General features: G+C 38.0%; 3 protein-coding genes across 5 annotated transcripts in view; 2 read left to right on the forward strand and 1 right to left on the reverse strand.

Moving 5' to 3' along the window:
• The window catches only part of LOC116298133 (ubiquitin carboxyl-terminal hydrolase 40), a 24112-nt gene extending 14102 nt beyond the window's left edge, over nucleotides 1-10010 (forward strand). For 2 of the 3 annotated variants that reach the window (XM_031706507.2, XM_031706508.2), the window contains exons 24-39: nucleotides 184-241; nucleotides 895-948; nucleotides 1317-1402; nucleotides 1967-2050; nucleotides 2184-2220; nucleotides 2468-2607; nucleotides 3151-3247; nucleotides 3418-3467; nucleotides 3854-3934; nucleotides 4462-4562; nucleotides 5404-5469; nucleotides 5941-6010; nucleotides 6595-6747; nucleotides 8124-8201; nucleotides 8531-8637; nucleotides 9347-10010. In XM_031706507.2, the coding sequence (XP_031562367.2) occupies nucleotides 184-241; nucleotides 895-948; nucleotides 1317-1402; nucleotides 1967-2050; nucleotides 2184-2220; nucleotides 2468-2607; nucleotides 3151-3247; nucleotides 3418-3467; nucleotides 3854-3934; nucleotides 4462-4562; nucleotides 5404-5469; nucleotides 5941-6010; nucleotides 6595-6747; nucleotides 8124-8201; nucleotides 8531-8637; nucleotides 9347-9431 (1347 nt within the window). In that variant the 3' untranslated portion in view covers nucleotides 9432-10010. Of the gene's footprint in view, nucleotides 1-183; nucleotides 242-894; nucleotides 949-1316; nucleotides 1403-1966; nucleotides 2051-2183; nucleotides 2221-2467; nucleotides 2608-3150; nucleotides 3248-3417; nucleotides 3468-3853; nucleotides 3935-4461; nucleotides 4563-5403; nucleotides 5470-5940; nucleotides 6011-6326; nucleotides 6451-6594; nucleotides 6748-8123; nucleotides 8202-8530; nucleotides 8638-9346 lie in introns of those variants that run through there. The other variant, XM_031706509.2, reaches the window with a different exon arrangement.
• On the reverse strand, nucleotides 9730-18161 carry LOC116298134 (succinyl-CoA:glutarate CoA-transferase). Its single transcript, XM_031706510.2, has 13 exons — nucleotides 18060-18161; nucleotides 17913-17973; nucleotides 17567-17640; nucleotides 17272-17357; nucleotides 16554-16604; nucleotides 16209-16421; nucleotides 15678-15821; nucleotides 14662-14757; nucleotides 14220-14294; nucleotides 13648-13745; nucleotides 12850-12952; nucleotides 11326-11389; nucleotides 9730-10641 (listed from the first exon to the last, which is right to left on the reverse strand). Exons 1-13 carry the CDS (start codon nucleotides 18145-18147, stop codon nucleotides 10466-10468), a joined length of 1329 nt encoding a protein of 442 aa, XP_031562370.2. The 5' UTR covers nucleotides 18148-18161; the 3' UTR covers nucleotides 9730-10465.
• A 31-nt stretch (nucleotides 18162-18192) lies between these two features.
• On the forward strand, nucleotides 18193-25660 carry LOC116298135 (MOB-like protein phocein). Its single transcript, XM_031706511.2, has 7 exons — nucleotides 18193-18289; nucleotides 19602-19664; nucleotides 20356-20456; nucleotides 20597-20639; nucleotides 21292-21378; nucleotides 21926-22117; nucleotides 22651-25660. The coding sequence occupies exons 1-7, from the start codon at nucleotides 18224-18226 to the stop codon at nucleotides 22807-22809; spliced, it is 711 nt and encodes a 236-aa protein (XP_031562371.1). The 5' UTR covers nucleotides 18193-18223; the 3' UTR covers nucleotides 22810-25660.
• The last annotated feature ends 1281 nt before the right edge of the window (nucleotides 25661-26941 follow it).

A 26941-nucleotide genomic window follows, 5' to 3' on the forward strand; every position in this document is an offset into this window, starting at 1 on the left:
GTTTATTTTAACGTTGCGCTGGTCTTATCCCTTTGATACTTAATGGTGATGATGGTAATCATAGTTTGTTAACTTGATCATGAACATGAATGGGCATCAGTAAATCAGATGATATTATAATGAAGACGATCGCCGTTTTTTATTCAAATATTGATACCTTTCATACTTTTTTCTATTTCGCAGACAATTTGCGAGCTCAAAAGTCAAATTGTTGCTTCACTGGATTTTCAAATCACTCCAGGTAATAAACAGAATGCCTGGTGTTTCTGTTGGACCTAGAGACTAGGTGCTTCTTTTGGGACGCGCGGCTTATATTTATATTTTACAACCAATGCTTCCGTGAGGGAATCTCAGTGCCGCAATGCACATAATTGTTTGATTTTTACGGAGGGAGACGTTCCTGAGATTGCAGAGTAAACCTATGATGGCTCTCACAACTGCGGTTCAGTCATGCACCGTAGTAGTGCATGTCAATCACCCATGCCTCCCCAAGATATGATAATGGAACATTATTATGGTCATAGCTGGATACAGTTATTTCAGAAATAAGGTGGTTAAGATTTTATTGCATACTGCATACCAAGCTTTAAATGTGTAATATATTCATATATAAATAATAATGTCATCATAAAAGATATTATACCAGAAAAACGTGTAGACAAAGAGTTGGGAAAATTCCATATCGTTGTAACCTTTCGCTGATGATATTCACATCGCTCATAGTGCATCTGGCTTGGTATGCGATATGCAACAAAACCTTCACCAACCTCTTTATAGCTGCGCTTAGTTAGTCTCTAGTAGCTGTTAGAACATCGAATATCGACCTATTTTAGAAGGTTCCTGTACGTGGTAGGAAGGTCTGTACTTTTGATAACGTTATTGTTTGAATCTCAGATCAAAGTTTTGTTGTTCGAGTAGATGACCCAGCGTTTGGACTTGGACCGCCATGTGAGTACTGCGTATGATGTATCATGTAGGTCGTTCCTATTTTCTCTTTCTACTTTTCTCCTTCTCTTTTTCTCTCCCCTCGAAATCTTCAATCTTCCTCGTGAAAGATCAGAACCAACATATGGTGGGTATAAAATATGTCATATATCATTCTTCTCTTCCCTTCCACTCCCTTTGTTTTTCATTTCTTTTCTTTGATTCCTGTTCTGTCTCCCTCCCTCCCTTGTTTAGTTTTCAATCCCCTCATCACAGTTTTTAGTTTCTTTACGCATCCTACACCCATACAAAAAGTGAGGGTTATATATTTGTAAAGAATGTAAGGTTTCAAAGTCAAATGGCAGATCTAATGTTGCTTTGTTGATATTCAGTGTATGATCATCAACGAATTGAAAATGTTCTTGCCGGCAAACACACAGTAGTCATAGAAACTGGAACACCGATAACCGAGAATCAAGTAAGTCTGCAGTCATGGGGCCGCGTCTATAATTTTTTCCGTATTCGGCATAAAAGTTACCATTATTATATTACATATACCTACTTCGAAGATCGTTGTCGCACCAAGAGCCTCAAGTAACAAGCCATGGCTCCAGAGAACGTCGGTACTTTTAATTATAATTGATTTATTCATGGTTCATGCAAGTGGCTATAGCTCTACGCTAATTATCATCTCAAGCAGCCTTGCTTGGAGCAATTTGTGAAGTCAATAAATGAAAATGCACAATGAATAAACTAATTACGGCTAAAAGTACCGGCGTTCTCTGCGGTCTTGGCTTGTTGCTTGAGGCTTTTGGCGCGACAACGATTTCTGAAATAGTTATATATGTATGGGACCAAGAGTCCCGTTCGCACTTGTCACTTTGGGTAGCATGTTGGTTCTGTAATTTTCCTTCCAGATTGATACCCAATAAAGTTGTAAATTAAATGCATGAGATTTATGTGACTGACTGACCGACCTACCAACCGACTTTAGCTGTATGACATATACATACCAATGACATCATTAATATTTATTTTTAAGATCACAGTTCGTTTCTACTGTACCGCTAGTCATTCTAGAATTGAGCAGGAAATTATCCTAGAAAAAACCACAACCATACAGAACGTGAGTATTATTAGAACTTTATTTTAACTATAATATTGCTTTTTGTACGAAAACTGAAAGGTTTTTATTGTTATTTTTATGTGTTTATCGGTAACGCGCGAGGAAACACACTGTTTTTTGTTTTGTTTTTCAGTGTCTTCGTCTTATTGCTGAACAAGCAAACCTGGAAGGTAATCTGTTTGGTTTTTAAGGTTTTTCCCAGTCCTTTTATACCTTTGCATATTACTTCCATTTTATCATTTTCTCTTCGTCTTTCGTCTGTGGTTCTGTGTGCGAGATTTGGGGTAAATGATTATCTCGCGCACTGTGATTGGATAAATTCCGTACCATTACGGTAACACAATGCAACACATTACAGCCCTTTCTTTGTCAATCCCAAGCGTTTTTTCTTTATTGTTGGTTTTTACTTTTTCACAGGTTCGAACTGGCATTTGTGTAAGACAAATTGGTACGGAGATATAGCAAACGTCATCGACAATGAAGAAGGAACTCTCGAAGATGAACAGATTAAAAATGGCGACATGTTGGTGGTGGAGTCAGGCAGATTACCACCCAAGGTACAGTACTTACATCCTGATTGCATGACGTCATCTGTATAGCACAGGAAGCCCAGTCTAGTAGATGTTGGTTACATCCTGACTGCATGACGTCATTAGTCTAGCATTTTCTACTTTCACATCCCCATAATACTTTGCGTCTTTGGGGGTAGCCAGAGGGTAGAAACCCACTTATTTTGCTGAAGGCTGATCAGGCAATGTTGACAATACCTCGTTTGGTATCCAAAAATAAAATGAAGAAATAAAAAACAGAAAAAGGTAGAAGCTTGAAGACGTTTAAGGTAAATCTTAAACAGAAAAAAAGAAAAAAAGAAACAAAAAGAACTTGGAATAAACTGATAATCAGTATTGTACAGATAAAAGCAGGTATAGTATAAATTCAATTAAGAAACCTTTCAATTTGGGACAGTTTTTTAATTGGTTATCCCCCAAAGACGCAAGGCATTATGGGGATGTGAAAGTCGAGAATAGAAAGTCAGTTTTTTAGGTTTTTATAGTGCAAATTTCGATCATCTAAATGGCTCAAACTTTCGATTATTTTAGGGTTTTATTCGATTATCACTGTGGCTTTTTAAGAATCCCAATATAAACCTACACGAAAGTAATGGAGTCTTTTCCTGGATTGCTGCAGGAATACAAGGTACTTTTTGCTCTACTGCCTAACGTATATTTTGGTCTATCCCACAAGGTATTACATTGTGCAAGTCATATATACTGTTTTCATCAGTGAACGTCTATACGTCTATAGTTATCCATTGGTTAAGATTTATTTGTTGAACTGAACAAAAGTTCCAATATTTGTTTCTACAGATTTGCTTGGAGTGTCAACCACAAGCACTGGAAAAGACCAAATTGAAGAGGTAATAGACCCGTTTCGAATTCCAAATTACCGCTGTGTTCCTTGATTACAGACTTATTTGCACAGGGTTAGCCTCGTATCAGTGTCTAAATATTCACAAATACCAACAGTAAAGTAAAGAATGCACAACTTCAACAATACAAACACTTTGAAACTCGACGGACCTTGACTGGAACACGTGAATATTCTGCACAAAATCGAGGCTAAGCCTGAGTAAATGAGTCTGTGATCAAGAAACACAGCGGTAATTTGAAATTCGAAACTGGTCTATTGGTATAGAAATGCATGGCTGAGTCAAAAGGATATTTAACAGGGTGAAGGTAGTTCTTTTCTTAAAAGTAGTTCGTGGCATCTTGTTATGTAAAGCCATAATTGCTTTCTTTACAGTTTGTTCCTTTAGATGAAATAGAAATATCACAAGAAGGCACTTTATTGGACCTGAAGGTTAAGATAAACAACCTTTTACAGGTAAAATAAAGGAAATTCAATCTAGTCACTTTGTAGTTGTGAAGTGGAGAGATGGGCCAGGGCAAGTGGAACACTGAAGAGAAATGAAAAGGGACCGCTTGCTATACCCTGGTCCCATCCAGTTCTTCCCTTCCTCTCTTCTCCCTTTTCTTCAGCTGTCCTCTTTTTCTCTTCCTTCTTCCCCTCTCACCCCACCCCCCCCCCCCCTCTCCTTTCCCCATTCCTTCTTTTTCCCTCCCCCTCTCCCCCAATTTATCTAACTCTCCTACAAGTACCTCCGAACTGAATTCTGGGTTTCACTTGACGTCATTTCCTGTCCTTTTAATAGAATTCTTTCTGGTTGACAGCACGTTTTCAGTGTTTGACCACCATTTGGAGCAGATAATATTGATAACATGCAAAGACTCAGCTAAATTACATTAAACAATTCATGTAGAGCAAGTGGGAGCTCGCCAGCACCATAAATACTGTCTGCACTCTGTATTCTTTAATAGGTCACTGAATACCTTTTCTGTGTTTGGTTTTAGAGAGAAAAGTTTGAGGTTTCTACTCCTGAGTGCTTGAGAATCCAGGAAATAAAGAACGGCTTCGCAGGAAGAGTGTTACGTAATAGCAACAAAACTCTAAGGTACATACCTCGATGTTATATCAATTGCCCTATTTCACTATGACGTCACATCAAAACAATCTATTGTTTAAACGCAAAGGATCATGGTCGTCGGAGGGGGTCAAATCAATGCGAATTCACCGACAATTGTTCTAAAACCTGTATCAATCCACGAAGAGAAATAAAATAGCCAGCAAACGCTCAGAGTATTTTCTAGCACATACTAACACATATTATATCTAAAAACCAGGCCATTTTAGATTAAACTGTTTCGCTAGGAGTTAATTTTGTTGATTTTTCTATTGGATTTGGCGATTCTATCCCCCACATAAACAAGCAGTGACGTCATAGTGAAATAGGGCAATTAATAGTCCTGAGAACAATCCGAAGGGAAAAAAGCCGGATTACCAGGGGAAAACACTCGAAGCATTTGGTAGCTAAGTAATAGCAGAAACATGAACAATAACCTTAAAAACAACAAAAAGGACAACAACAATAGCACTGAACGATAACGACAGCAACAATAATGAACAACGACAGTAACAATAAAAACTAACAAACAGTATATCAACAAAAATAACAAAACTGACAGCACTTTATTGAAATATCGCGATTCCCTTTCCTCATAAGTTTCATTATTCGGGAATACGGAATATATTTTCTCTCAATTAGCCAGCATCAATATTAACCCGTATTGGGGGCTCAAAATCGTAATGAATTCTAAGAAGGTTGAAGTGCGATATTTTTTTCTTCCTGTTAATTTACGTGACCCTTCAAACATAGATGAATAAACTGTCACGCTGCAATGATGAAAATACGTGAATCAACAAAAGAGTAATAAACAGTTTTGCTTTAATTTTAGATTCTTAAAACTCAACTCTTCTTCAAAATTAAGTGTTCAAATCCTTCCAAAGGAGGAAAATCACAGGTTAGTTTGATAACACTTCTTTATGTTATGATGGTCTTGAAATGCCGACTCATGAGGTTCGGGAACTTTGGTTCCATATTTTCTTATTCGGATGTAATGTTTTCCTATTTTTAAGAACATTCCCTTGAGGATATCTTATTGAGGATATCTTATTGAGGATATTTTTTGTTTGTGTTTCATCAAGAGAAAATGAACTAAGAGAAGGAATCCCCGTGCCCCATCATGTGCACCCTTTGATACTATTTGAAAACTATTTTAAAACTCTTATCAACCGAGCTTGGTCGGTCTGTACATTCCGACCTCGGTCAAGATTATCCCGTACAGACCTCCCGCTCGGTTAATAAGATCTAATTATTAGGAATAAAAGATAAGACATGGCCGACCGAGACTGTTTGATTGAATGCACTAAAAGCTACCCAATTATTATTATTTATTTATTTTTATTATTTTTTGTTATTTTGTTTTTTGTAGTCTTTCAGCGATCTTACTCAACGTACGAAAAAGAGTTCCCGGGAAGAGACAGTACGAACCACAGCAACAGGTTGGTTAGGGATTGTACCGGCTATGGACGATTTTATTGGATCCTTTTTTCATCTATAAATCTGACCCTAGAGTCTGGCATCATTTTTTACTGAAAGCCTCAATTGTGAGGTCCATAAGGCCACCTCAGATTCTCCACATATCATTTTTGTAAACATCGAAGTGCCATTGACAAATGCCGCCACCCAATTGGATCGGTTGGTTGAGCATCGGACGTCCGTGCAGAAGGTCGTGGTTCGAGTCTCTGCCGGACCAACACTCAGGGTCTGAGGAGAAGGTGCTGCCTTTGTAATTAAATCTGCAATTTGTTTTTCAAGTGACTCGGATGTGGACGTAACATTGAGGTCTCGTCTCTCCACACTACCTTACCCTGCAAGTGACGTAAAAGAACCACTGAGGACGTAACTCAATAGGGTTGCTCTCTCAGTATTATAATTACAAGTAAATATAAAAACTGTTATCCCTAGAGGCTCTAATGATTTCAACTATAAACTTATATATCGTGCAAATTGATCATCACTATTTAACTATTTTGTCTGAAAAAAAATCTGGCAGATTTTGTGAGTCTTGTTTAAATTTTTATAGGTTATCTTCGATCCGGAAGAAGGAGCTACACCATCCTCATTACGACAGTTCGTTAGTCACATCTACAATATTCCTGTTGAAAGAATAGTAATGGCTAAATACATTAGACACAAATATGACTGGATAGCTATCGACGATACACTTCCTTCCAAGGTAAAATACCAGGGCGATGCCTTGAACTGCGCGAGAGTCTCTAAGCATTCCTAAACAAATTTATAGTAAGAGAGTAGGAATAGTCATTTACCAGTGCTACAGGGGCGGATCCGGGAATCAAAGAAAGGATGGGCCGGAAAACTTCGTGAGAGACAACCTTCAAGACCGTATGCAAATACAATTACATTTTAATTTAAGTTACGTTTTAGTTTGCTACCATCATCCTTTGCACTGTTTCTTTAATTTGTCCAGTTAATTCAGCACTTATCTTACGAGAGCAACAAAATTGGAACAAGAAAAACTCTAAGCATGCGTCAAACTTCAAATTTTTTCGATACCCTGAAACAATCTACAACTAAGTCAGGGCACGGCTAACTCACAGATCATATTTAGCTCGTTAGGTTTTGTAGTAGCCCACTAGCGAGATATGCTTCGCTTGTCACGCACAAAGGTTTCAGTATGAGGCGACGTGTTAAATTAAATTTATTCTTACCGCCTGTCACGAATGACTGAGCATTTAGCACGTAGCCTCATACTGAAGCCTTTGTGCGTGACAAGCGAAGCATATCTGGGTAGTGGGCTATTATAGAACCCGGTGAAAACCCTCAAGGGAGAGACTTAACAAACCCTACTCACATGTGATGCCGAGTTCAGAAATTGAACCCGAGACCCAAGAAGTGAGAGGCGAGTGTACACCTTTTGCTGTTCATTAACAGAAAATGTACATTCATTTGTGCCAATAGTTATTTATACTATTGGCACAAATGAATGTACATTTGCTGTTAATGAACAGCAAAAGGTGTACTACTGCGACACAATCCTTGATTTCCCAAACAAAAATGCGCAAAACATTCTGGTATCGGTATTAAAATGATGCCGTATTTTAAATGCAATTCGGTCATTCCAGTTGACCCATTCAGCGTGGATCACGTGGGTCTTAATGTTTTCCCATTCCTGTCCTTTCCCGCCACTGGACTAAGTCTTGATTCTTCGTTTAATTTTCATTAAAATGAATGCATGTTCGACAAAAAAAGAAATAATATTCAAGGGAATGGCAATTTTCCGAAATATTACACATATCTCTGAGGGGAAAGAAGCGGAAAGGAAAAGCCCCTAGTAGTGGGTAGGAGTGGATCCAGATTTTTCCAACAGATGGTTTCGCATGGTATTTAACCCGGAAGTAGCTAAGCAAAGTTGGTGAATTTTGTCATTTCCTACACTGATAAATGTTAGAAATAAGCAAACACCCCACCCACTGGATCCTCCCCTAGTGCCGGGGATCACCCTACCTTCATATTCAACCGATTATTGCTTGGATTAAATGCATAAATAATTTAATTAAGTTGATATTTATTTTTTGAATAAATTTGTCACAGGTGAAAAACAAGAAAAATAAAGTGAACCTTCGACACTCACCGTATCATTTACAGGATGGTGACATTTTAGGTGTTAAGGTAAAGCACTAAAGCTACTCGTTAAATGTATGGATTTATGCTTCATGCTTTTGTATAACCATGGCCGGGGGAAATTAAACTGCTGGTAAACCATGGCAGTGTAGACAATCAAGGCAGGGTAAAGTTACTGACTCACAGCATGTCCAAGGTGCGACATGCCGTAACTGAATGAAAGGGCTTCCCATGGTCTTCTTGTAATTCATCCAATCACAATGTGTAGTTACGGCAACAGTAAGATGCAGTACCACTAAAGTACGGCTACAATTCGCCGTATTATTTGCCACTCGACATACGAATACCTCTGTTAGGCATGTTTGGTTATTTCTTAGGATGCTTCACAAAAGGCTTCTTCAGAAGACGCTTATGACTTTAGCACAAGCGAGGATGACGCTGCAAAAGAACAACTGAGACTAGAGGAGGAAGAAAAGATACAAAGGTTAATAGCAAATCAGGAGGGAGGGAGACTTGGGCAAGGTACGTTATTTATTGGGGAGGGGAGGGATGGGGGATTCGAAACTGTAGTCCTACCCATTTTACTCAGTGAGAAATTCATAACCCTCCTTTGAAGGAAAAGGAAACAACTTTCATCAAAATAAAAAAGCTCTGACCTTCCACAAAAGTTAAAATTTTTACTGATGACCCTCCCCTCTGAAGCCAAGCCTCCCCCCAATAAGAAACGTACCTTCCCTGAGCGCAATGTTTGCCCATTTCAGATCACGTGTCATTCCCTTCAGTATGATTTCTTTGTTCGCCTTCTAAACTCGGGGATGAACTCGGAGAAAAAATCGTTCTTTCTAGAATAATAACTGGTCTGAAATGGGAAACATTTTTTCCATTTAGATAAGGTCTGTTTGTGACTGTTCACAGTGGAAGCTAAACACTGATAAACGTTTGGCCCTCTCTATGCGGTTTAACGTCTCTAAATGACACTGGACTGCCATTTTATGAAATCATCCGAGCCACTGCACAAGTCTAACTATTTGCACTATATTTGCAACACCTCAGATATATTAAGACCCCAAGTATTGGTGATGACTTGACTTGACCTACTACTTCCCGGACAACAGGCCAATACCAAACTAGATGGCAGGTGTTTATTTTATTCTTATTTTTCAACCTGTTTTGTAATTTTGCTTGTGTAACAGAAGAAGAGAAGAACGGAGCAAGCGACCAAAGCGAAGACCTGAAGTTGAACTCAAGATTCACGTCGAGGATTTTACAAAACGATGATGTATTGTATGCAAATAATGATAATTGAAGATAGTCAAATGTTTGGTTGGAAACGAGGTTCCCCGCCATTTCAGAATATATTCTATTTATTGGGAAAATGCACGAGCCACAATATATAGAAAGTGGTTGTACTGTGCCATGTGGGACATGAGCATTATGGTAAATCAGCCATAGCAAATCTAAAAGTAACTCAAAGTTACGGACTTGGGCTCCTCATAATGAATGCAAAGTCTAGAAATCTAGAATCCATTTGAAATGTAATTGGGGGAGGGGGAGGGGGTAAGATCAATACCGTCCATTTCATGCAAAATCAATCAATCAACTTTATTTGGGTGTTGGACTATTAGCTGGCCTCAAGTAGCCTACTAATTGGGGACACTATAAATAAATATTTGATGAAGCTAAAAACTTCATTAAGTGTAGCTATAAAAACTTCAATTATAATCCTAGATGTACCAGATGTAATCTGATCATACATATTCCTTTTTGGCCTTACTCTATAGGCTCAGGGTATAATCATGCAGAGGTTTTATAGGGATAGTTATTAGTTGGAATTAAAGCATTTCAATAATTTAAAAAGATCTACTACGACCTAATTGTCTGGTCATTTCAATTAATCTTTGAATTTTAGACCCAGTTTTCACGTGTCGCACCAGAAAATGTATCAATCAACACTTACTGACTGGGACCTAGGGAAACAGTGTGTTCTGTGGTCCCGAGACATTGTGAGGGAAAAACCGCCGTCGAGGGACCACAAAACACAATGCCTTCACGATAGCTCCTAAGTAAGGAAGATACTTGAGTTGTATGCTCAGGGGCGGATCCAGGGAAGGGGTGTAGGGGGTGCGCACCCCTCCCCGGTTCCACTTTGTGTCCCTACTTCGAAGACAACCAATACTGTTTTTTCCCTTTGGTTCTAAGGGGTGCACCCCTCCCTGGGTTGACTTTGTGCGCAGCACCCCTCCCTGAACAAAATCCTGGATCCGCCCCTGATGCTCCGGCTAATAGGCTCCTGGAACATTAAGGTTTTTTCTTCATTCGTTTGGTGCTTCGTCACGCGTTGCTATGGAACCAGAATCAACAAGCTCCTTGATTTGACTGTTGTCATATCCCAGTACGTCACGTAATACTTCACTAGTGTGTTGTCCGAGTAACGGAGGTGAACGCACAGGGACAAGCGATGTTTTTCCATCGTATTCTACAGCTGGACCTGAAAAGGTACAATTTTTTAGCATTAATAGACCACATACATACTATGTACTTATTGCTGAATGGGAGAGGGCCGAACGGGAAAATATTTGGCTCAAGGTGATGCTATAAATAATGATAAGAAAAGAAAAGAAAGAAAATAGGGTCGCAGGTTTCGAGCTTTGAGCGAGCAGGGCGAATCCGTACGGCCCTGCTCACGTCATTTTCCGGAAGGTTTTTTTAAGAACGCGCGCCCGGGCAGATACGGGTCATACCGTTAACACTTATTTCGTACATGAACAAAAGGAAAGGTTGCAGTATGCTGAGTATATGTTTTGACTTTCATGATTCCTGACGTGTATTGAGAGAGTGAGCACTTTGACTGTAAGATGTTGGCTGTACAAAGGAACTTGAAGGGGTAAAATGAGAGCTGGGATTCGTCTTTGGGCTGGGAAAATGGAATTTTATGCACTGGGAATGGGATTCACAAACAAACAAAAAAACAATCGAAAAATTGGAATGGGATTGAGGTTTGAGCAAAACATAGGCTGGGACTATGGGATTAGTTCAAAATGGTGGCTGTGAAACGGGATTAGGACCCCCCTCTCCCCCTTCAGGATCCCCTATCTCGTGACCATGCAGTTTACTGTGGTATTCACACTCAAGCCAACTCTTCTCACAAGCAAATCTGACGAGAGAAACTTACCTGGAACTTGCAGTGGCCCAATCGTAGGATGTTCCAACTCTTGAACTATGTTCTTGTACTTGACCTAAAGAGAAACACGTGAAAACTAAGCAACAAAAACATTTTATATACAATCATGAATGTCATTAACGTTGTCCACCGAAAAAAAAACATTCACACATTTACACATTTAGACTAAAAGAAATATCACATGTTTCCTTGAACGCTCTGGCATAAAACAAATGCTGAAATGCCATTCTCCATCTTATATCCTCACTAAATGGTCGGGGCATTCTGGAATTTCGATTCACGAGTTGAATTTTACATTTAAAGTTCAGGCTGACGAACACGAGGCGAAGAAAACATAATAAAAACGTGATATTTATTTCTTTTAGTCTAGATGTCTAAATGTCTAAATGTGTAAACGTCTAAATGTCTTTTTTCGGTGACAACGTTAAAGTGCAAATGAACCCTTCGACAATACTTTCAGTACTGATCATACATGAAGTAAATAGTTGAATGGTAAAATATTTCTTGATTTGAGTGATGCGTTTCTAAATTATGAAGGTTTATACTTTCAATATGCTAATAAGTGTGACGTCTATTAAGGCTTAATTAAATATACAAAATCGAACTGGTTCATAGATACAGTATTTAAAAAGCATCATTATTTTACTCATGGTTTACATGAAAGCTATTTAAAATTTTTATTTTCAAAATGACCAGCATTAAGTATTACTAGTTACAACAAAAACACTCAAATACCTTACCTGACGTCATCATCATTAACATATTGGAAGTATAAACCTTCCTAACTTAGAGACGCGTCACTCAAATCAAGAAATATTTTACCAATCAACTATTTACTTTATGCAGAACCGGTACTGAATGTATTGTCAAAGGGTTCATGTGCACTTTAATGACATTGACTGTATATATGATATGTAATTTTGAACTAAATCTATAATCAAGACATCGTAAAGGGTGCTACCTATACCTTCAGCCTTGAACCCCTCTCAGTCAATCAACACTTAAGGCGTGCAATCAAACTAGTAGTAAGTTTAAATATAAAGTTGATATCCTACCATGTCCATCTCTACAATTTAATAGTGCATTCAGACACAGTCAATTCAAAAAACGTTGTCGTCGACCGGCTCAAGCCTACGCGACTGGACCGAAAGAAATATGGGTAAAAATCACTGAAGCGGTTAAATATTCGTTCTGAATCAATTGTTCCTGCTAGTAATAAGATAATAATGGCCAGGAACAATCCCGCATCAAATGCACTGTCGTTGGGGTTAGGGAGAGAAAAACAAAGTAGTTATGATTCAGTTCACAATTCCGAAAATATGAAGGCATTAGAAAAACGTCTCCTTCAACACTTTCCGCTCGTCTACGAAGGTTCGTGCTGTAAACCAGGCATAACTATTCAGATAAAATTATGGAGTCAACTCGGCTTCAATGATTACTACCCAGAGTTCCTTTCGGTCCAGTCGCGTAGGCTTGAGCCGGTCAACGACAACATTTTTTGAATTGACTATCTACCTGTGGATCCTCAAACACTTGTTTGACGTCATTGATAGGGCCATAGGGAATACCGCTGTCCTCTAACAAATGTAGCCATTCTTTGGTCGTCTTTTGCGACAACCTTTATAAGAAAGATAAAAAAAACGTTTTTATTCACCAGTTTGAGCGAAGCAATCCAGTGGCGCCATCTGGACTAGTACTAGGGCTGGCATGGAAGGCGAGACGTGCACGTTTTGGCGCGAAAAATTCCCGCCAAGGAGTTTTATCAGTAATGAGAACCATAGTTTTGGCGCGGAAAATCCCCTCCAAATTCATTGGAGTTTTAACGATAGAACTGAGCCACGAGAGGATGAAAACTATGTTTTTGGCACAAAAAATTCCCGCCAAATTTATAGGAGTCCTATTAATAAAAGCCATTGAGAACCTTAGTTCCTTAGTCGTACAGGGCTTATTTGCTAGACATCAAATAAACTAAAAAGTCGCTCATTTTTAACTTTTCTAGTCTAAAACCTTAAATATCGACACTTCTCGAGTGTTTTGCCAATCCCAAGTGTTTTTTAACTCCATACAGCACAGCAAGCTTTTTATTTCTTTTATAAAATGCAAAGGGCGCGGGCGTGCTGGGTGCTGTCATAAGACACGCGCTCCCAACTAATCAGAATGCGAGATTTATAACCAGAATCACTGGTCGCTCGACCAATCACAGCGCACGAACTGAGCCTCTATATTGAAGTCTAAAATTATATTAAAAGAATGTTACAGCGCTTCACCGCAAATGAACCGTTTTGTTCCAAATCAATATCACTAAGCACATACCGGTCAGAAAGAATCGTCAGTAGCTCTTTGCGATTCTTAACTCGCTTGTCGTTAGTTTTATAATCTGGATCATCAGCAAGACTTGGCATCTCTAATACCTGAAATATTTACTCTAGCATTACTAATCAAATTTCATTGATTCTTTTACAGAGATTTCTGTTTCTATTCATACCCTTTTTTCGTGTATTTGAGTTCCGCCAATCAAAATACCAACGATCTGAGTTGTTGATTGATGGAAGCCAATAATAACCAAGAGGTTTGTGTCGGTTAATTCTCATTAGTTGCCGTATAAATGTAAGAGAATCTCCAGAACAAGTGATTTAATTGCTCAAGGGAGATCATTTATACAAATAAATTTAAAATTTTTTATTAAATTATCACAAATTAACACCCATGTTTTTTTTTTGCAAGATTATATTTCACAAGTTTTTTAATTGAATCTGGGATCACATTTAGACACAATCCGAGTCTATGATGATGTTACAGTGCAGTAACTAAACATAAATTGAAGTAACACAAGAATTCTAAAGAAAACGTATTGTAACAACAAGCAGTGATCATTGTTTGCTGACCTTGCAGAGCTTCTGAAAAAGCCCGTCATTCCCTGCACCAATCAAGACATGACCTGCATCTGAAGTCTTGAACGCCTGAGGGGGAAAAAACAGAAGAATGACCTTGGAGCTGTACGATTGGGAAATGTCGCTGATGACATTTTTAACCATTTGAAATACTTTTTCTCGTAAACAGGAGACTCGCTTTGATCCAATTATAACTCAAACTTATCTCCAAAAAGATCATCTTACAGTAGACACCGAATCGACTATGGCGACCAATATTTGAGTAACTATTTTTCTGCACTGACTAGGGTGGAAGATAGTTAGTAGAGGGTCGCGTATAGAAACATAAAAGCGTCTTCACATGTATGAGAGGCTAGACAGTTGACTTCTAAAAGAGTCTGATTTAACTCGTCGCTTAAGCTGACAAAATGACAATAGTTTTCAAAGAGCTGTATACCTGGTAGGGAACTATGCTATGGTGTGCAGTACCATAACGTCCTGTCTTGAAACCTGTATTCAGAAAACTAGTCGCCACGTGACTCAAAACAGCAACCTGCAAAAGAAATTTAAAGCTAAAGGAAACTACAATAAAGTGCTTTGCACCAGCACAATGCATAGAAGCAATGAATGCTGCAGCAAGGGTCGGGTTAACACAGAAATCATTGATGTATTTTCACTGTTGTTGTAGCCTGAGAGCTACCCTGGATGCTAGAGAGCTCTTTTGGTCCATTGCCCAGACATAAAACCTCTGAAATCTAGGGTCCTAGGTTCCTTGCTTTATTCTCTCCTGTGACACCAGAAGAATTGAGGGGCTTTGCACCATCACGTGATGGCAGCCATGGCAGGAGGAAGGAACAATTGAATTTAGTCGAATCTAATTTACATGAAGAAGAATGCAGTTTCCAAGGGGAATGAGTCTCGTTGAGCCTCCCGTCATGGCTGCCATCACGTGATGGTGCAAAGCTTAGCGTGGTAATGCTTCCAGTCAAAGCACCAAATATAAAACAGTCAACCTTCCTAACACCTGACCTCAAGCTAGCTCCCTGCATATATTTAACAAATAAAACAGCTTTTTTCGTGTTCCGTTCAGTAATAAACATGCAGAAAGTGACGTAAGTGTAAGGAGAAGCACGATCCGTAGGCGAGTGCTTCTCGCACTTCTCGAGTGCTTACGGCGCTTCCTAAGTGCTTTATTACTGAATAAACCACGGAAAAAACTGTTTTATTCGTCTTATTACATAGCCACTAATTTTATTTCGGTTTTGAATTTATTTACGCAAAGAGAAAGACGGTCGCAGGATCAAGCAACAATTAGCAAGCGCGGATGGTGTCACCACTGTGCTCCGTTCTCTAATAAAGCACAGTTTTCGACAAATCATCGCGCGCGTACTATCCTAGCTATATAATAAAAATAAATAAGGCCTTATCATTGCAAATAAAAACCTGATGATGCTATGAAGCATTTTGTCTTACCTGAGATGCCAGAAGTGAACAATCTATCTTTTTCCCTTTCCCAGTTTTCTGTTTGTCAATCAAGGCAGCCATAATTGCTCCATGTGCGTAGAGACCTGTTATCAAATCTGTCAAAGCCACTCCAGTTTTACATGGTTCACCATCCTATGATATTGGAATTGGATATTGGAATAAGCAGTCGAAGGTCCTACTGGAAGTTTTTAAAAAATGACCATTTGAAAAAAAGTTTAACTTATTTTCTTCAACCTTCAAGTTTTATTGAACCGTGAATGACAACCTCAGAGAACCCAGAGAAAAACCCAGAATCAAAGGAGAGAACTCAAAAACTCTACCCAGTTGTGGTGCAGAGTACAGGAATAAAATGTGGAATCCCAGAATCCCAGAAGTGGTGAATGTATTATACTGCTATGCCACCCTCACTGTCCGAGAGATACAAGATCTGGAATGCCTCCCATTATACTGACAACTTAAAATATTGGCCCATCACTCAGACCCCTTTCAAAAGCATCGATCTTTATGCTTCTTACATACCTCAGGACCAGTGATACTCATCAGCCCTCCAATAGCTGATACAATGACATCATATCCAGGTCGCTGGTCATACGGACCACCTGGTCCATAACCAGTTATTGAGCAATAAATAAGAGAGGGATTGTGCTTGCTCAGAGTAGTATAACCAAGTCCTAGCTTATCAAGCTTCCCAGGTAGGTAATTTTCAAGTACAACATCACTTTTTCTTGAAAGCTTTAGACAGAGAAAAGTAGCTGTTACATTTGTAGCGTAGTGGGTTGCCTGTGGAACATAACCACAGGGAGCCCAAACCTAATAGTTGCTCTAAGATTCAAATATAAAGCAGGATTTAATGGTATGATTTACCTCTTGTATCAACTGTGCTCCTTTTGGATCTTTGATGTTAACTGCTAAACTCTAAAGAAAGATGTTATTATACAACTGTCAACTTTAGTTTTTTTAGTATGGAATATCAAACAGGTAATAGAGGAACACTACAAATCCTTTATTCTGATTGGCTGTGCTTCTAGAGGCCTACAACCATATTAGTCCATTGGAAGAGAAAAACAAACTGAAACAAGAGCATTGGTAATTTTCTCACATCTTGCTGCAGGGCTAAAGATAATGGCCAGTCATCAAATAATAAAAAGGTAAAGTACCTATATTTAACGTCGGTACTTCCTTCAGTTAAATTCAACTGCTATCAATGGAAGCCGACGGTGCGCACTTTACCTCCTCTTTCCATCAGTGCTCTGTTTTAAGAGCATTTAAAACTGAAGCTACATGGATTAGAGAAAGTCGAAACAGAGGTGGAGATCCTAAGGATCGAACCATGGACCTCAAGTTCTGAAGGTCTACCAACTGAGCTACGTCTGCTCCTATATCCAGAATTGGAATTGTCTGGTCAAATACCAGTAACATTGAGTCAGAAATGAGGTCAATTTGACTTGCCACTGAGGAGTCATTATCTTTAGCCCTCTGCTCAGAGCTTCAGTCATTTATTAGGTTTATACTGGACTATTTGAATGCACCTGCCAATCATATCACATAGATGCATGTCCATCAACTAGCACTATATCACTACCTTTTTGTTTCTGTTCACTGACAAAAAATATGTACTTTCTGAACCTATAAAAGGAGGGCCCCAGGATCTTGTATCATCTCCAGTTCCTGAAGTAATTTATTAAGATATACATTAGTATGCACGTAGTTAATAGAGGGGGACCAGTCCCCACTATATTAACTTATGGCTTGCAGAATTGCAAGATTCTAATATTATTATGCAAATAATTGAAATCATATTCTCTTTAACATATGTGTTATCTTTAACATATTTAAAAAATGCAATCAAATATTTTTTGCTGTTTACGTATTATTACCAGGTTTTTCTATTTTAATGACTTCAGCCCCAAGATCAGTAAGAAGCATGGAAGCAAATGGACCAGCTAAAACTCTGTACAAACAAAAATGAAATGCTAATATTAAAATGGGCACTTTTTACAAACAACTTTATAGGCTGTCAACAGCATGCTTCTCATAACAGTCCAAATGAGTATACTACTCCATAATTCATCAACTAGCTAGCAAGGTCACAACAGATATTTAAGTCTTCTTCCCATATATAATTCCAATTTTACCTCTTGCTTTTTTATCCCATAAGCATCCTGTGGCAAAAGGGATATTTATATCAGAGAACCATTGATAAACACCAAAAACCAGCATTACCTTGTAAGATCTAGGACTCTAATACCAGACAATGGACCTCCATCATGATGGCCTGCACTATCTACAGCAACAACAACAACAACAGCACAATCACGATAAATATTACAATATTTTCCAACAGATGAACACATAAGATCAACTACCCACCCCTAACGTGCAGATTTCTGCAGAAACTCAATCTAATCGAGCCAACACCAGTAAATAAATAAGATATTTTCTTCCATCGCAAAATCATTGTTAGAAACTAAGCGATTACCATATCATAACCATGGCTCGACCGCTGGCCATTAGTATCGCGTAAAGGATTCAAAATGGCGTTTGTTGATGTTGTTCAGCACCCGATTATCCGAAGAAACCGGCCAGGAACCAAGGCAAAAGTGAGTAATTCCTCATTCCGTTGTTAATAAGACTTTTCTAATGTTTGTAGATATTATCTGAGGAAGGCTTGGATGATAAATTTTGAAATTTCGTGTGTTAGGGTTGTGACATTTCGACTGATGTGGATGGACCCGGGGATGGAGCTTTCGTTCACGTTTTGATGAGTTTTGATGCTGTGTCAAATAATTCAGCTTATTGGTCTTCAACTTTTTGTTCTTATAAAGCTTAAAGCCTTGGAAAATACTAGGAAGATAAGATATTTGATTTTAAAAATGATTGATTTGTGATAAATGATGAGTTGTTTGGTTTGACAATGTAGCCTTTGATCTGATTTAACAAAAGCCCTTTATGTATGTTTTTATTAAATAAGGTAGTGATGTAGTATTCCCATTTGTAGGCTACAAGATATAAAATAGGTTTTGAAAAGTTATCAAGATATACTTGACACAACTCTTTGTATTTAGCCACAATCACATATCTTTTTTATATCCATTTACTCCGACGAAGGACTAACGTCCGACACGTCAGTTTCACAAAGCTTTTTACGGTGATTTAATTTATCTACAAGTTCCTACTGTTTTATTCAGAAACACCGACGCAGTCCACGCTAGTTCTACTAGTTATCACCACTCGTATATCTTTTTTCAATGATTTTAAATACAAAAATAGTACTGTGTACCAGAGTATAAAGTGAGCCAGTCCTCTCTGATATTAATCAAATTTGGTCAACAGTCTATCACCTATTTTACAATAACTTACAAATTTCTTGCGCGCTGATTGGTTATTTTTTATCATCAATAAGAGGACAGACAGATAAAGCTGACGTCAACCAGCACGCACTCTTTCCATTGGTTGTTTTGATCGCTAAAAATGAGAAGTTTTTATCGTTTTTGTTATTGAAAAAAACAAATTGACATCAGATTTTTATGTGTCTGTTCTCTTATTGACAATAAATTTCGCCATCACAGTGTCAAAGTAGTATGCGCACTACTTTGACAATGTGATGACGCAATTTATTGTCAATAAGAGGACAGACACATAAAAATCTGATGTCAATTTGTTAAATCTTCATGGATAAATTGATTGATGATCAGTAGTCAACTGATGAGTTAATCATGTATGATTCAATACAAGCAGCTTGGCATATATAAGGGAGGCAACAGGGGCATAGCCAGGATTTTTCAAAGGGGAGCCCAAACAAAAAAAAAGCTGACAGTCGTTTTACAATTTTATTTTTACATAAAAGAATCTCCAAAAGTATAATCATTGTTTTGTTTCAATACTTATTCTTCTTCGTACATACTTTCATAGGACATGTATAAGTGGCCAGATGAGCCGTTTGAAGAAATGGACAGTACACTAGCTGTACAACAGGTAAGGGAATAAACTAAAGAAGAAACAGCAAATTTTAGTTTCCTGAGATTCTTTACGATTAGTAAGCTGAGGAAGATGCGAGCAGTGAAATGGAAACAAAAGTAATAATTGTTCCTAGAGGAGCCAGTTACAGCAAAGAGGGACATGTTTACAGCGCTCATCAATCACACTTGCAAAATCGTAAAAATTTCTATTGCGACAAAATAAGGTTTTGGTGGACCAAAGTGTCAACCAAAGTGTTTCCATGACATTGCCAGAAAACACAAAGCTTTCGAGGGCATGTGACTATGGAATGTTGTGAAAATGCCTTGATTAATGTTCACTAAAACCTCCTTCGTCGCGATGGCAAATTATACGATTTCGCTCGTGCGTTTGAGAAGCACTGTAATGGATATTGAACTGAATCAAAGACACAATAATAATAATTATTATTTTATGTTGGTACAAGACCCATGTCATTTTTGAATTGTAATATTTGTCTTCATTTACCCCAGTCGATAGTCAACTTTTAATATTTTGGTTGAGTGATGAAGCACAAAACCATACAAGTCAAGGCTCCAGGAAAACAAAAGAATAAGTTTGATTGCCTTATTTATTATTTCCCCAGAGCCTTGAATAGAAAGTGCAAGCATAAATTTATTTACATGTATCTGTTAATGTTACTAAAGTTTTGAATTCTCTGTGTTCATAGTACATTCAACAACAGATCCGTGCTGACTACACTAATCTTAATGGCATCTTAGAGCCACCGGAAGGACAAGATGAAGGAGTCTGGAAGTATGAGCATCTAAGGTTAGTATTCTCGTAAGCATTTAGATAGAACAGGACTGACTTGTTTAAAGCCATTTCATAGTACTCATCATTTACTAAAGACTTTTGTGGTAATTGATAACTTGCTATTATTAAAAAGGCATTTTTTAATTGAATTTCAGACAATTTTGTATGGAGCTCAATGGAATAGCTGTTAAATTACAGGTAGGAATTGACCTGTCATATTACATATATCTTCCTGAAATGTGCTGTATTTACATGAAAGGGTAACAATATTGCAAATTCATCTTTTTAACTGTAGCTTTTGTGTGGTTGTACATGTACATGAACTTTGCTACATGTATATACTGTAGTCCAGCATCATTGGTGGGCAGAGAGAGGGGCCTGGAGTTGACCAAATGACTGTTGACCTCCTCTTTTTTAACCATCTTGGGACAGATACAGCATTACAGTATGACTACTACTGTTATTATTATAATAACCAGGGCCACTTAGACAGTGAGAACCAATCAAATTGTATAATAAAAATAATACATTCCAACTTTGGATAGTGGAGCCAATGAGAAAGCAGCAGAAAATAATAGCCTTTCCACATATATTTTTATTCCCACGAGAAAATGACAATGAAAATGACACCAGGGCCAACTTACCATTCTTGTGCAGTCTAGGTTTCTGATTGGCTACACTACCCAAAGTTGGAATGCATTGTTTTTATTCTACATTTTAATTGGTTCTCTTGTTTAGCTTGTGTAGGTGGCCCCAGTTATAGTAGTTGCACTGTAAGTTTGTGGTTCATGTTCAGTTCGTGTATTTTTATTCTTATGAGAGAAAATATATCACTTTAATCTCATTTCAGAATGAATGTTCCCCAGCAACTTGTACTCAAATGACGGCAACAGAACAATGGATATTCTTGTGTGCTGCCCACAAGACTCCTAAAGAGGTTGGTACATCAATTGCAAATAATTAGCATCATTTCATTTCTTCCTTCGAATCCCGGGGGGACTCCAGGAAAAAAGTACCGGGGATGCTCCTCGGAATTTTCAAAAAGACCCCTAAAAGATACTGGAACTCTTTAAAAAAAGGGTGTGCCTGAATGATTTTTAACACCTAAGAGATACCACAACAAAAAATATTAAATTTTATATAAAAAGCGCCTAGGATAAGCCATATTGATGCACGCTTCACTCTTTTTCCAACACCCTAAGAGATACCAGAAAATGCTGATTTTCAAAAATTCACATTTAACACCCTAAAAGATACCAAATTGTGAATTTTTACCCCTAAGAGATACGACGAGCATCCCCGATAATTTTTTCCCAGAGTCCCCCTTGGGCTTCAAATATCCCAGCCCAGATGTATCCTGCAACCCTCAATCACAAAGACATGTCTATATTGAATTTGTTTCAAGTGTCTTGTTTTCTTTATGGTGTAACATACTTTTAATGGCTTTTATTTATTTTTTTTATTTTTTATTTTTTGATCAACAGTGCCCAGCAATTGACTACACAAGACACACTCTTGACGGTGCTGCATCTCTCCTTAACAGCAATAAATACTTTCCAAGTAGAGTTAGCATAAAAGAGTCATCAGTGGCCAAACTTGGTTCTGTTTGCCGTAGAGTTTACAGGATTTTTTCTCATGCATATTTTCACCACAAAACACTATATGATGAATTTGAGGTAAGAACCATCATGTAGGATGTCTAATGTAAATGCAAGATATTTGTACATTGTGAAGTAATGGGGAGATGAGGTAGAGGGATACGGGTAGGGGGTTAGCTCTCATCTAGACAACAGGGCAAATCCAGGAAACTCAGAAAGTGGGATACCTGTGTTCGCAAGGGTGGATCCAGGGGGGAAGGGGGGCTGAAGCACCCCTTCAGCAGAAAAAAACAAACAAAACAAAACTGAAGAATTAGATGCTTTTTTATTGTTTTCCGTTGTATTGATGGAAAAACTCAATTAGCCCCCCCTTAAAATCAATTAGGTCGTTTTGAATTATGGTTTTATGTACTATAATTACTAGAATCCTTTGCATTCTTTGTTATCTTTGTTGTTGAGTAAATTAGCACTTGATATTTTCATTGAATAAAAAGATAATTTGAAGCATTTATAGATGAATGAGGTCAGTACGCAACTTACAGCCTATTTGCTATTTTACATTTTATGCCATGATAATTACTATATTTCTAATATTATCTTTATTTTGGTAGAATGAAACTCATCTATGTTCAAGGTTCACAGCTTTTGTCTTGAAATACGATCTCATGGCAAAAGAAAACTTAATCGTACCCATAGAAGATGCCAAGACATTAACCCGTAAACCTAGTGAAGATGAAAACACAGCTGATCATGAAGAAAGTGATGCTTAAAGCTATTAACATTATGACCTCATGGCAAAAGAAAACTTAATCGTACCCATAGAAGATGCCAAGACATTAACCCGTAAGCTTAGTGAAGATGAAACCACAGCTGATAAAGAAAGTGATGCTTAAAACTACAATTACAAGATGTGTAAAAAGAAAATAGTTATGTTTTTCGTTAGAATAATTATGAACAACTATTCCCTAAAGCAAAGTGAATGTAGGTGAACCTTAGTGGATATTTACTGAAACGTAGTAGAGGGAAATATTTACCATATTCACTGAGCCTGAGGTGGATTATTGTTTTGGTATAATTTTAGACTTAGGCCCAGGTCAGACGCCGTAATTCACATGAGCCGAACCTAATTGTAGTTTGGATCGACTTATGGAATTAGATCGACTGGGTTGAGTCAATCGTCGAACTTATTACGAGTATTTACAGTCGTACCAAAAACAATCATTTTTACCACAATTGTAAATTTTCTCGCGCGCTGATTGGTTAAAAAACGTCGTAAATAAGAGGCCATACCAACAAATGGCGTCATGCAAGATTTCGTGCAGTCTATTTCCTAGAGTTTTGTGAGTTTTGTAGTAAAAAACAAATTTACGATGGTTTAGCGTGGTATGTCCTCTTATTTACCACGATATGACGCCAAACGTTGGTCAAAATTAGTTATGGACCCACTCGGCTTACGCCTCGTGAGTCCATAACATTTTGACCAACTTTTGACGTCATATCGTGGTAAATAAGAGGACATACCACGCTCAACCATCGTAAATTTGTTAAGTTTGAGTGGTCAGCGGCAAACGCATCATGATGGCGTCTGCCGTAGCAGCTCGCCGGATATTGCTAATAAAAAAAATTTTGAATTCAAGAAGAAGACGGGCTACCATCAAAAAAATCATCATACTTTTGCAAAAAAGAAGGGTGGCACTTCTACGTGTATGTTTTGTTTCTGCTCTTCTTCTGCTTTCGCGAAATGAAACGGACGTACGTGAAAGAGCATGTAAACGCTTTGCACGTAATTTTGGTTGGTTTGAAATTGTCTGGAACAATTATTCAGATGAACGGTTTAAGAAAACATTCAGGGTTTCCAGGGGAACATTCCTTTACATTCTCAGAAAAATCATCCGCCATCTTTGAAGAATGCTCAAGTGCGCATGCGCTTTAGTGATGGTTAATGAAAACGAGGCCAAAACATGCGTTAACATAATGCATTTGGATCGGCCCATGTGAGGTACGGCGTTTGACCCGAAGTCGATCTTCAGTCGTTCATCACGACTGACCTAGTCGTGAAGAACGACTTAGTCGGTCCAAATTGAATCAGTCGAACTTAATTGGGTCAGACGCCGTAATTCACATGACCTTATTACCCTGTATTAGGTTCGGCTCATGTGAATTACGGCGTCTGACCTGGGCCTTAGAGAAATTAGAGACAAGACAACAGGAGAAAAATATACTTTTCAGCATAACTGCCGCTCTGGCAAACTTTGGGAAACCTCATCACCGCTTGACCATTGATTATGGTCTCATAGCCAATGGTCACTCAACCAATCAGTGAGAGAAGCTCTATACTCAAGTCTAAAATTATACTAATTTCTAGTATAGACATGAGCCATCACGGCAAGTGAATATACAAGAAAGTATGTGGCAAGTTGAATATTATGGTTTATTAGTAAAAATACGCAGGTGATTATAGAAAATCTCGCGCGCTGATTGGTCAAGAAACTCACACTATCACACGATAATCACCTCGAGCGAAAATCCAAAATGGCGGCCAGCCGCTTTGTTGCTGTTACCGGGAATAATGCCTTTTATCTTCTTTTTTTCTTTTTTTGAAAGAATCACCTGTGTATTTATACTAAAACAATTATTTGCCTCAGCCTCGGTGAATGTTGGAGAATATTTACCTCGCCGCTCGAAGACTCGCGTCTCGGTAAATATTCCCCGATAATCACTTCGCCTTCGGCGAATAATTGTTAATTACAAATAAAATATAGCTTAACTATTTTATACCCAAGATTGCACGTAGGACATAATGCGCTGACCTGTTGGAAAGGATAGTGAAATACTGCCAAATAAACAACAGCTTTCTGTATTCTGATTGGCTTTATTTTCAATAGTGTGGGATTAATAAGGATTTATAGTTCAAAAATCGTTTTCAGTACGCGCGCATGCGATTTTATCCCGAATTTCTCTCCTTTTGTTTAAATCTTCTTTTGTTCTTGATTAAAGAAAAGAAGGTGAGAAATTCGGGATAAAATCGCATGCGCACTGAAAACGTTTTTGAACTATAAACTGGCTTATACTAATAGTTGCAATATTCCTAGTGCATCATGGGAAACATTCGAGATAGCTAAGACGTAGGAGCATAATTTTTATTTGGAGGGCTAAAATTAGGTTGTTTAGCAAATTTGATTCGATTGTTACTCGCTAGCATAGAAAATACTATATAGCTACTTCTATTGAATTTTTATTATTTTGGAATTCAAGAATTTATTTTATAATTGTGAATATCTTTACAAACGGTAAATTTGAAAAATCATGTTTTGATTCAAATGAAGTCCCTCACGGTCCTATATGATGATAGCAACAATATACGATGTACTGATCGACACTCTTGTTTTTCATGTTTATTTCCTCGTCAAATTTCCTACTGATAGATACTTAGGCAACTAGATGGCGTAAAAGGAATGGAGTTAATGGAATCGACTGAAATTTTCCTTCGAATATCATAAGTGTCCTTTTGAGTGCTGTGATCTTTGCAAACCTCGCTACCTCGTACTCCTTCACACGCTTCAGAGGGACGCCTTCTGTCGATGTAATAGCTAAGAGAAAATAAAGTTACTTTGGTATCCATTTGAGTGTTGTGATCTTCGTAAAACTCGCTACTCCGCACTCACTTCACACGCCTCAGAGGGACGCCTTCTGTCGATGTAATAGCTAAGAGAAAATAAAGCTACTTTTGGTGTCCTTTTGAGTGTTGTGATCTTCGTAAAACTCGCTACTCCGCACTCCTTCGCACCCTTCAGAGGGACGCCTTCTGTCGATTGATTTCTAAAATTCAATTCCCCGTGGTAGATCGCCTTTACCTTGTTTTAAGTCATTTTTAATTGTCAGATTTTTACTTAAGATTTTTTTAATTTTTTTAAAATTTAGTCTAACGATGGTAGCGCTATAAATGATTATAGAAAGCATAAAAAGGTTTGTTCGAGTTTTCAAGTTTGGTTTGTGTTATCGAAGGTTTCCTTTTCCTTATGCTTCTGCTTCTGCTTCTGCTTCTGCTTCTGCTTCTGCTTCTGCTTCCGCGTCCGTACGTCGCTAGTGAAAACCAGATTCTTATGCTTCCGTCGCCAACATACAGAAGCAGAAGGTAGTAACCCAATGAAATTCTCGTACTCAGTCCCCTGCACGGGAAACTTTCTATTGTTCCTCTCATGCTTCTATATTTCTAATCTATATTCTATTATTTTAAAAATCAAAATAGAAAAACGGGGAAAAAGGGGCAAAAGGGTGAGTAGGTATAATGTTTAGGTCACCCATCCAAGTGCTAACCCTCCTCAGACGAGCTTGACTCAGTATCTTTGAACGGCAACGATTTATCCACTGAACCACGGTTCAAGGTGAATCAGCATAACAATAGCCGTAAAAACAATGCACCGAATAGACTAGACTTTTTAACATTAATTTTTCAACCGATTCCGTGCGTGGCAGAGATGCAAGGGATTAGCCGATATGGTCTGGGGGCCGGCTGGTCTCTCCCCTGATGCTTCGGCTAGAACATTTTCTTGCGTAATTCGTACACCCAAGGGCAGAAGGATTTAATCGCCGTCAGGTCCGAAGTCCATACGCCGCCTCAGCTCTGCGGATGTCTCGGGGGTATGGCACAGTGGAATCGCATTTCTTTCTATTTCTTTTGGTGGATTAGAATCCCGTCTTATCCACATAAAATTTTTCTTTCTTTCTTTTTTTTTTTATTTTTTCTTATTTTACTTTTTTTATCCATTTTTTAAAAATTAGATTTAAAAATTTAACAATAATTAAGGCAATCTTTTAAGTGAAAAAATATTCCTATTCGATAGGTTATTAGCCTGTATAAGTTCGATCAGACGTTATCAGTCATATAAGCAATATCGATCC

The sequence above is a fragment of the Actinia tenebrosa genome, unplaced genomic scaffold (genome assembly GCF_029948245.1).
Source record: "Actinia tenebrosa isolate PJP-AT-01 unplaced genomic scaffold, QUT_ActTen_1.0 PGA_scaffold4__44_contigs__length_22323623, whole genome shotgun sequence".
NCBI classification, from domain to species: domain Eukaryota; kingdom Metazoa; phylum Cnidaria; class Anthozoa; order Actiniaria; family Actiniidae; genus Actinia; species Actinia tenebrosa.

What these genes read in the sequence shown, in the direction of transcription:
- LOC116298134 (XM_031706510.2), bottom strand. Translation starts at nt 18,147, where the DNA reads ATGATTTTGCGATGGAAGAAAATATCTTATTTATTTACTGGTGTTGGC. An exon ending in AGAGTCCTAGATCTTACAAG is followed by an intron (nt 17,641 to 17,912) that starts GTAATGCTGGTT and finishes TTGTTTGTACAG; the next exon opens with AGTTTTAGCTGGTCCATTTG. An exon ending in TGAGTATCACTGGTCCTGAG is followed by an intron (nt 15,822 to 16,208) that starts GTATGTAAGAAG and finishes CCAATATCATAG; the next exon opens with GATGGTGAACCATGTAAAAC.
- LOC116298135 (XM_031706511.2), top strand. Translation starts at nt 18,224, where the DNA reads ATGGCGTTTGTTGATGTTGTTCAGCACCCGATTATCCGAAGAAACCGG. An exon ending in GGCCAGGAACCAAGGCAAAA is followed by an intron (nt 18,290 to 19,601) that starts GTGAGTAATTCC and finishes ATACTTTCATAG; the next exon opens with GACATGTATAAGTGGCCAGA. An exon ending in GTACACTAGCTGTACAACAG is followed by an intron (nt 19,665 to 20,355) that starts GTAAGGGAATAA and finishes CTGTGTTCATAG; the next exon opens with TACATTCAACAACAGATCCG.